Source organism: Chiloscyllium plagiosum, chromosome 18 (assembly GCF_004010195.1).
Source record: "Chiloscyllium plagiosum isolate BGI_BamShark_2017 chromosome 18, ASM401019v2, whole genome shotgun sequence".
NCBI lineage: Eukaryota > Metazoa > Chordata > Chondrichthyes > Orectolobiformes > Hemiscylliidae > Chiloscyllium > Chiloscyllium plagiosum.
In genome coordinates this window covers 18,469,249-18,479,372 of record NC_057727.1, presented here as the reverse complement: position 1 = coordinate 18,479,372, position 10,124 = coordinate 18,469,249, and the positions used below count along the sequence as shown (strand labels likewise).

The 10,124-nt window shown below is 42.6% G+C and overlaps 1 protein-coding gene across 3 annotated transcripts in view; it reads right to left on the bottom strand.

The window, feature by feature from the left end:
- The window catches only part of LOC122558905 (inter-alpha-trypsin inhibitor heavy chain H3-like), a 47,137-nt gene extending 37,092 nt beyond the window's left edge, over nt 1-10,045 (bottom strand). The window contains exons 1-4 of one of the 3 annotated variants that reach the window (XM_043707842.1): nt 9,907-10,045; nt 9,688-9,690; nt 9,519-9,572; nt 2,568-2,597 (exon numbers count right to left, since the gene is read on the bottom strand). Coding sequence is in view for 2 of the 3 variants with exons in the window: in XM_043707840.1 (XP_043563775.1) it covers nt 2,568-2,597; nt 9,519-9,572; nt 9,688-9,777 (174 nt within the window). In the remaining variant the exon portion in view is untranslated. Of the gene's footprint in view, nt 1-2,567; nt 2,598-9,518; nt 9,573-9,687 lie in introns of all 3 variants that reach the window. The other 2 variants (XM_043707840.1, XM_043707841.1) reach the window with 2 other exon arrangements.
- Between the last annotated feature and the right edge of the window lie 79 nt (nt 10,046-10,124).

The following is a 10,124-nucleotide window of genomic DNA, read 5'->3' as shown; positions in this document are numbered from 1 at the left end:
CTTGTCGGACCTGCCCAGCTCCTTTTCCACCTATCCACTCCACCCTCTCCTCCCTGACCTATCACCTTCATCTCCTTCCCCACTGACCTATTGTACTCTATGCCACTCTATCCCCACCCCCACCCTCCTCTAGCTTATCTCTCCACGCTTCAGGCTCTCTGCCTTTATTCCTGATGAAGGGCTTTTGCCCGAAACGTCGATTTTGCCTGTCCTCGGATGCTGCCTGAATTGCTGTGCTCTTCCAGCACCACTGATCCAGAATCTGGTTTCCAGCATCTGCAGTCATTGTTTTTACCCGGGGTCAATTCCCGCCTCAGGCGACTGACTGTGTGGAGTTTGCACATTCTCCCCGTGTCTGCTCCGGTTACCTCCCACAGTCCAAAGATGTGCAGGTTAGGTGAATTGGCCATGCTAAATTTCCCATAGTGTTAGGAGAAGGGGTAAATGTATGGGTGGGTTGCGCTTCAGTGGGTCGGTGTGGACTTGTTGGGCTGAAGGGCCTGTTTCCACACTGTAAGTAAATTAATCTAATCTAAGAGGATTAAATTACAACTTCCAAGATGCGGACAAGAAAGTTTTTTAGCAACATTAGAAACAACACTGAAAGAGAACAAACTCACAGAAGAAACTGGCAAACCATTAGACAGACAGTCACACCAACATTAAGCAGGAAAAAGGAAGGAAACAACTAATACACAGGAAAGGAAAGCAATAGAAGGACTCAAAAAAGATAAAATCATTGTGATCCTACCTGCAGACATAGGACACCTGATGGTCATTTTAAACTGAACAGATTACATTGAGAAAGCGAATGTACTGCTTGCAGATACTGACACTTACCAACAGGTGGCAATAGACCCGACCCCACAACTAGAGAACTGAATCACAGCCCTACTCAAAAAACTTCAGAAATCTGGAGAATTAAGTAAATCAGACTTTCAAAAAATGAAACCAGACGGATCCAATATACCACGCTTCTTCGTATTACTCAAAATTCACAAACCAGGAGCCCCTCAGACCCATACCTGCAACACCAATGTACAGATTAGCCAAGGAGCTACACCAAAGACCAAAACACTTAGTAGAAGATTCACACCACTCCATCCACTCCACCCAAGAATTCCTGAACACCGTCAAAGACACCAAGATAGGAGAGGATGAAATAATGGTCTCTTTTGACGTAACAGCCCTGTTCACATCCATCAACATCAACTTGGCCAAGGAAACACTGACTACACTATTAGAAGAACCAAAGACACATACATCAAACACCACCAACTTCATCAGCAAGGACAACATTGTCAAGTTAGTGGACCTATGACTTATCACCCACTTCACTTTCAATAACAAAACCTACAGGCAAACCCATGGAACACTCATGGGATCTCCAATATCAGGGTTCTTAGCAGAGGCAGTAATGTAGAGACTCAAACAAACAGCTCTGCCAACCATCCAATCCAAACGTTGAGTTTGTCATCACTAAATGAAACAAATTAGAGGAAACCTTCACAATCATCAATAATATCCTGACTGGCAAAGAATTCACTAAAGAGGAGGAAAACAGCAACAAACTGCCATTCCTAGATGTCACAGTAGAATGAACAGCCAATGGGGAAGTTCAAACCAGCATCTACAGGAAAACAACACATACTGACCAAATATTGAACTACAGAAGCAATCATCCCAACACCCACAAACAAAGCTGCATCAGAATATTATTTCAATGAGCCATGACACACTGCAGCACAGAGGAATTATGAAGAGCAGTGGAAATCATCTATACAGTGCATTCAAAAAGAATGGGTACCCAATGAACACAGTCCGCTGATTTCTCAGCAACAAACTCAAACAAGCGGAAAAATAGTGTACAGTAACCCCACCCATTCTCCCGTACATCAAAGACATCTCAGAAATGATTGCCAGACTACTCAGACCTCTTGGCATCATGGTAGCCCACAAACCCACAAACACACTAAAATTGCAGCTGATGAACTGGAAAGACCCCATACAGACAATAAGGAAAGCTAATGTCATTTACAACATACCTTGCAAAAACTGAAACAAACACTACATTGGACAACAGGCAGAAAACTAGCCACCAGGAAATATGAACATCAACTAGTCACAAAAAGATATGACCCATTCTCACTAGTATCCTTACATACAGATGAGGAAGGCCACCACTTCGATTGGAGCAACACATCCATCCTAAGACAAGCCAAACAGAGACACACACGAGAATTCCTGGAAGCATGGCATTCCAACCAGAACTCTATCAACAAACACATCGACTTTGACCCCATTTACCACTCTCTGAGAAAAGGAACATTAAATGATGTCACCACAGCAAATGACATCACCAACCTAAGGAAACCTAAACACAGAAATAGAAAGCAGGTCACTAACACCAGTACTTCACCAGAGGCTCACTGATGATGTTACCTAGTATGGCGATGAAATGTCTGAAACCAAATCTTCCAGCTCAGTGAGCAAACTTACATTTATTCACCTAGTATATTGAAGTAAAAACACATTGTAATAAATAATACCAGAGAAATCAAACTTACATTTTTGGCAAGTTCCTCAATGCTCCTTTTCTGTTCTCAGCCAAGAAGAAGGACGAATACATGTAATAAAATGCATTTGTTATACATACAAGAAAATGCAGCATTAAAATGAAGTTATATTCCATAAAATTAATGTTTAATACATATAAAAATATAAAATTAAGCATGCACGTTTTTGTAAAGTACGAAGTACAGTATTCAATGCACAACCTAGATACAAATGCTCAGAGTGTTGTAAGGCTTTATTCATAATTCTTGCACTTTGTTAGTAAAGAAACTAGCTTTTAGCCTGATTAACGTGAAATAAGAAACATAAGTAGATATTATAATCTCACATTTAGTTCGATAACTTTATGAATTAACAGTATATCAAGGATAAGAGGCTCATGCACCATTGCAGTTAAAGAGTTTATTTCACATTTATTGATTTGGAACAGTTCATTATAAATTACAATAAATAGGATCTCTGGACATTTTAATAAAATACTAGTACACACCCCAGACTTCTTTCCAATTCTTTGTGATTTAACTATCATTTCCTATAATTGCATGTCAAATGCTAACTTTTAATATATAAAGTTTATTTTAATGTGCACTATTTGAAATTGTCCACTTTTCACACGAAATGTCAATGTGCTTCGATGATCTGACCTGTATATTCAAAAACTGATTCACTTTTTCAGAGACAAAAGAGTACAGTCCAGGTGAAGATACATACATATCAAGTCCATCGAATGACATTCCCAAATTTAATGGTTTTTTTTGGAGCAAAGATTATCTTAATTGTCTCAGGGTGAATGTCTTCAAACAATAAATGAGGATGTGACTAATCAACTAAGACAATTACCAAATTTGGAAATTGTGGTATTGTGAGAAGCCATATGGTGTGGCAACATTGTTTGTCAACATTTGATCTTTAAATGCTGTCTGCAGTAGGACAGCAGTAGCAACAATTTAAAAGCAAAAGCATCTATTTTAAAGAATTGGAGGAATGTTAAATTGTAAAGTCTCAAGCTAGTTTTCTTTTAAGTTCACTGATGCTCCAAACCAGCCTTCTGGTGGTGAGTGAACAAGCAACTAACCTTGTGACCTGCAGAAAATCTATCCTTTCTAGAGAATCCTGAAATGGCTTCAGTGCTTAATTCACTTGAATTATCTTTCAGGAGTAAAAGATGTCTTTCTTATTAGGCTTGCAGTATACGTTTATCCAGGAGAAGAAAATAATCCTGTTTATTTAAACACACAAAAAAACTTCCTGCTAGTTGCTTGAATTGTCTACACGTTCGGGTTAAATTGCACATTTTCTTGATTATGCACAATTGGAAACAGAATTTCAGCAATTTTTTATTCACTCTGTTAAACAACATGAAATACTATAGCTAAAATTTATATATAAAACAAGCACAGCAATACAAACAAGGAGCAGCCATTTGAGGCTGCTCCGCATTTCAATAAGATCATGGCTTATCCAACTGTCAACTCCAATCAGTATTCCTGCCTACCCTTAATAATCTTTCAATCTCTTGCTTAATGTAAATCCATCCACCTCTGTCTTAAACATTTTTGGGGCTTTCTTTTCACCACCCTCTCAGGAAGAGAGTTCCAAAGACTTAAGATTCTCCCCGTGTCTGTGTGAATTTCCTTCAGGTGCTCCGGTTTCCTCCCACAATCCAAAGATGTGCAGGTCGGTGAATTGGCCATGCTAAATTGCCCATAGTGTTAGGTGCATTAGTCAGGGGTAAATATAGGGTAGTGGAATGGGTCTGGGTGGATTACTCTTTGGAGGGTCAGTGTTGACTTGTTGGGCAAAGGGCCTGTTTCCATACTGTAGGGAATCTAATCTAACCATCAAGATTAAAAGGATAGCAAATTTCCTTCTGTAAAAAGACCTTAGCAAACCATAGGTTTTTATAACCATCAACATTGGTTACATGACCATCATTAGACTAATGAATGAATGAATAACTGAATGAAGTAATTAATTAGCTTTATTGTTACATGTACAGTACTCATATGAGTACAGTGAAAAGTTTACACATTGCCACTTACAATGCCATTTTAGGTACAAAGGTACCTAGGTACAGCCTCTTCAGTGACAAGATTAGTTAGTGCAACAATGTCACCAACACATGGTGCTATCTTAGGTACAGAGTACCTAGGTACAATCCTTAGTTACAGAATAGAGAAAGGAGGAAAAAAATGTTACATTACAATGATATACCATATAACCATATACCGAAGACCAAGAAGCAAAGTTAAGAAGACAAATATCACAGTCTCTCTCCAAGGACTCTGCACAACAGACCAGTGCAGCAGTCCTTCATGTGGCCTGACTGCTGGTTGTCATCACGGTCTGCAGTGGACCGCTGCCATGATGGGATTAGAGTTTAAATCGCCAGAACATTAGCCTTGCACTCTGAATTACTTTATTCAAGGTGAATGGCTTATGCCCAATATGTCGACTCTTCTGCTCCTCAGATGCTGCCTGACCTGCTGTGCTTTTCCAGTGCCACACTTTTCAACTCTGACTCTGGATTACTAGTTCAGTGACACTATCACTAAGCTACCAAATCCCCACACTGTACTATGTGATAGTTAATTTACAATGAAGTGTCACCCATGCCATCCACCTGCCCTCAAAGGTCTGGTGCAGGCCCAGTGTGTGCCGCTAGGTGGAGGCTGCCTGCTCACAAGTGGAATCTACGAGAAAGTGAGGACTGCAGATGCTGGAGATCAGAGTCGAAAAGTGTGGCACTGGAAAAGCACAGCAGGTCAGGTAGCATCTGAGGAATAGGAGAATCATCATTTCAGGCATAATCCCTTCCTGATAAAGAGATTATGCCCGAAACGTCGATTCTCCTGCTCCTTGGATGCTGCCTGACCTGCTGTGCTTTTCTAGTGCCACACTTTTCAACTGTAGTGAAATCTGTTGGCCTTGAAGATTTGGGTGGATGATCCTGAGGGTTTGTACAGCTAGAGAGCCAGATGTGCAGAGAATGTCCTGCCCAGTGGTTTTACCATCCTTGATTTCAACTTACCTGGAACTGAGGACTGTAGATAGAATGGAAGATGAGGGGTTGAGCATGTCTGGAGTGTACTGAGTAGAGAATTCTGGGTTGCATTCCCTTCAATTTTATTCTCTTCTGTGCTGATCTCTGTGTGTGGCAGTGACTTCCAGAACTGATGTCTGGAACTGTCCATGGAGACAGGTATATGAGTCCTGCAGCCAACATAGAACTGACAATGTTGGTGGACTCCTCCAATCTTTTGATCCAATTTACTGAGGATCTCAAATAAATGTACCTGTTGCTTCTGTGTCTGTTTTTGCATTTGAGTGAAGTTATTAATGGCTGACATGTGATGTGACACTGCCTGAAGTTGAGTGTGTGTTTGTTCTCTGACAGTCATGTGCTCATCAGAATGTGCTCCCAAGTGTACTCCAGATTAAATACCGACCGTGGTGAGATAATCAGAGTTGGTAGAAGGTGCCGAAGACAGTATTGCTGGTACGTCCTCTGAGGGATCTGCATCTTCTTCCTCAGAGCTGGAGGAAGAGCTGAAATCAACAAGGGATGTTTGATACTGGCAGAGGCTGTCCTGATGCTACTAAGCCTGTATAAGACACGAGAAGGAATGAGTTTCAGCAAAGGAATGGTCTTGAGCATCGTTATATTATGTTCATAGTCGCTGATAATGGGAAAAAATAACAGTGTAGCACAATGAAGCTTACTTGGTTGTGAGGTACTTGGAGCCCTCAGTGTTTGGGTCATGGTCCTCTCCCATAAGCTCATGGATTTTGTCCTTGTGTGGTGTGAAGAGACAAATGTCAGCTGGCTGTCTTGGTGCTTTCAGCCCTATTATGGACTTTTTCTCCTGCAATGAGACAAAGGAAGGATTGAGTGAGATAAAAGTGACTGGTGGAGTTCTTAATGGTGAATCAAGTGCAGAAAAGATGGTGAAGTGTCAGAGAGTAAAGAGTGCAAGGTAGGGTTCGTAGTTTGGGAGCAATATAATCAGAGGGTGCTAGCAGGGTGATGGTGCTATAGTGGTGAGCATAGCTGCTCTCTAAGTAGTTGACCCGGGTTCGATTACCGGCCATCGCAGTGTCGCGGCTTTTAAATCGGTTTCTAAAGGAAAACCACCTGGATATAATCGGATCTGTCAGATTTCCCCTTGCTTTATGGGCAGCACAGTGGCACAGTGGTTAGCACTGTTGCCTCACAGCGCCAGAGACCCGGGTTCAATTCCCGCCTCAGGCGACTGACTGTGTGGAGTTTGAACGTTCTCCCCGTGTCTGCGTGGGTTTCCTCCGGGTGCTCCGGTTTCCTCCCACAGTCCAAAGATGTGCAGGTCAGGTGAATTGGCCATGCTAAATTGCCTGTAGTGTTAGGTAAGGGGTAAATGTAGGGGTATGGGTGGGTTGCGCTTCGGCGGGTCGGTGTGGACTTGTTGGGCCGAAGGGCCTGTTTCCACGCTGTAATGTAATGTAACCTAATCTAATAATGGGTCAGAGCCAAAAAGGGGAGATGCTGCATGCAATAGTAACAGTCATAAGCCTTGATAGATGTGGGTACAGTAGCAAGGTTAGAATGGGTGTGAGGTTAAAAGAGAGAAGAAATTGTACTTACCCCTGTGGAGTGCAGAAAGTCATTAACTGTGTTGCCATCTTGCTGCACCTTCCTCCAGACTGTAAACATCACACTGACCAAGATGGCTAATTCTGTTTAGGCTGACAGCATCCGGTGACATTGTCTCCTCTTTCCTGGGGAAAGAGGATGGCCATCCTCTTCACCACCAAAATCTGGTCATCAGGTGTGAGGCACTGTCATTGCTGTTATACATGGCACAGGTCTGGCCTATTCCCAGAACCTGTGCCACTGCAGTCACTCGGGCCATCTTCCATTTTATATGGAGATCAACGATGGACCAGATCTGAAGGGACTCGATGTATAAAGATCTGGGCAACGGGGGAAAAAACACACCCAATACCACCCTCACCCTGATGGCCACCTTTTTGTGTGTGGCTGCATCAAGCTGTGCATGGATCCCCAGTATGCAAATACTGAGTGTCACTATGTCCTGAGATTCTACCTGTCCCTGGTATTGTGAAGGATGGGCCTGGCCTCGCTGCCGCGGAATGCTCCAAGTAGTTGGACCGTTCTGTATCACCTATCCTTTGTGGAGAAGTTTATGAAGAAAAACACCTTTGACCACAAGTCCATCAGGAAGTGGTCAGCACATAGTGTCCTTGAGACCCTTCGGGAAAAGGAGAGGGCAGATCCTTTCGAGCGGTTCCTTAAGCAGACTGTCAAAGTCATTTAGCAGAATGCCTCAGTGCCAGAATTTTCCAACAAGCATCAAGACATGGCTTGGCTGGTGGTGAGAAGGGCTCTGGCTGTGGGATCCTTTATACATGCCTGGACTCTCTGCTGCACCGCACACTGCCCTCGAAGCGGCTGCGGGGGGGACGAGACCGTCACACACCTCCTTCTGGCATGTGCCTATGCAGAAGAAGTCTGGAGAGGAATGCAGTGGTGTTTGTCGAGGTTTGTCATGAGCAGCGCCGTGACACGGGACTCGGTGCTCTATGGTCTGTTCCCCGGGACGCACACTGAGACGAACACCAACTGTGCCTGGAGGATCATCAACTCGGTGAAAGAGTCTCTTTGTGCGGACCGAAACCTGTTGATCTTCCAGCTGAAGGAGTTGACATCAACTGAGTGTTGCAGAACTGGCACATTCCAAGGTCCAGTACTATGTGTTGAGGGATGTGCTGAAGCTTGGGGCAGCTGCCGCCAAGGCGCGGTGTGGAAAGACCACCGTGTAACATCTGCCTGCCTAAGAAGAACAGAGGGCCCACCCAGTCATTTGGGCTCCGCTGACGCCTCAGCAGAAGAGCTGGACAGTAAATGTACAGACTTGTATATAGGAAAAATAAATTTCAATGTCTGTGTGTAAAGCAATGTAATGTGTGCACAAGAATGGCATGACCAATTATATAGAGATCCACATAATTTTATGAATAAACTATATTTTTGAAATAAAAAAACCCTGCCCATCAGGATCTCCAGGTCCCTGTAGATAACGTAGGCGGCCAACTTCTCTTTCTCAGCTACATCGTTGAAAATTGCACAGTAACATGTTAACAGAAGTTCGTCGCTAGCATTGTTTGAAACTCTGCCTAGTTGGTATTCAAACAATGATTTGAACACCAGAGGGTCCTCGAACCAATGAGCCTTTATACCACTGCTGACCAGAAGATTGTGCTGAGCTACACTCTGGAGACCGGATATAAAATTAATGAGGAAAGCAGCAGAGAATCGCGTGAGAAAAGTTATTAACGTTCAAGGAGCGAAATCTTCTATGAAACCCATTTATGAAAAACTTGGCCAAACACGAGAATGCTAGTTTACATTCCATTATGAGTTTCTTGATGCTCCTTTGTCAAATTAATCTTGAACAATTGATAATCAAAGCATTTAGTGTTAAACCTGCAACAGAGACACCATAATAATTCATCCTTTAGTGGAAAGATCGACCTCTATGCATTGACAGCTGATCAATCGAGTACATAACAACTCTCAGCGAATCGAAGTAATACCCAACCTTAAATTAAATTCGATTCAAGACAGTGGTTACATAACTGAAACCTCACGAGGATTCATTTATATCGCTCTCGGTTTAATCTAGTCCGGGATTTCATTTAGTATTTTATTTCTTTGTTATTCGCATTGGTCACAACTTAGTTTCAGTAAAAGCGTGTGAAGCTTGTAAATCACAGTGGGTGAGAATAACTCTTTAAAGCTCGGATGTAAAGTATATGATCAATAGCCCCTGGTTTCCAGCATCTGCAGTCATTGTTTTTACCTCAGCCTTTATATTTTACTGAGTAACATTTCGCAACTTATTAAAATGCACATTTCTTTTTACATGCACGGACTGGTTGACAACCTTCAGGGCTCTTCCGGCTGGTTTCTGATCATTTGACAAAGAGTTCGCATGCCTCTGTTCAAATCAAAACAAAATTAAGCAGCGAATTAAGAAAGTTATGACAAATATTTCGAAGCGTTAAATTTAAGCAGTAAATTAGCGGATTTAGAAACTCGTAGTAAATGATTACCTTCTGCCGGTATGATTCCATTAGTATGTAATCAGCGGATATTAACGCAGGGATAGAAATCAGAAAAAGAAAAAGCAGCATTATTTTCATTTTGTACGATGCTATTCTGACAATGGAACTATGATGAACTAAGTTCTATTCTGAGTTCTGTTAATTGACCCTACACCTAACAATTGCAGGGAAATTGTTGAAAGCGAAGATTTTCTTTGAGACACACACCGCAGTCTGGTTTGTAGGTAGCGGTCAGGAGTGAGCGAATTATCTTTGTTGCCGAATGCACAAGTTGACATCGCTCAGTCGACCTTTGCTTGTGGATCTTCAGAACCAGCTTGTTTACCACATTCCTGGAGATTGGTTGGGTGAAGGGGAATCGGGGGCGGGGAAGGCAGAATAGGAGGCGGGGGCGGGGTCCGTATGTGGGCGGGGCCATGCGCTTG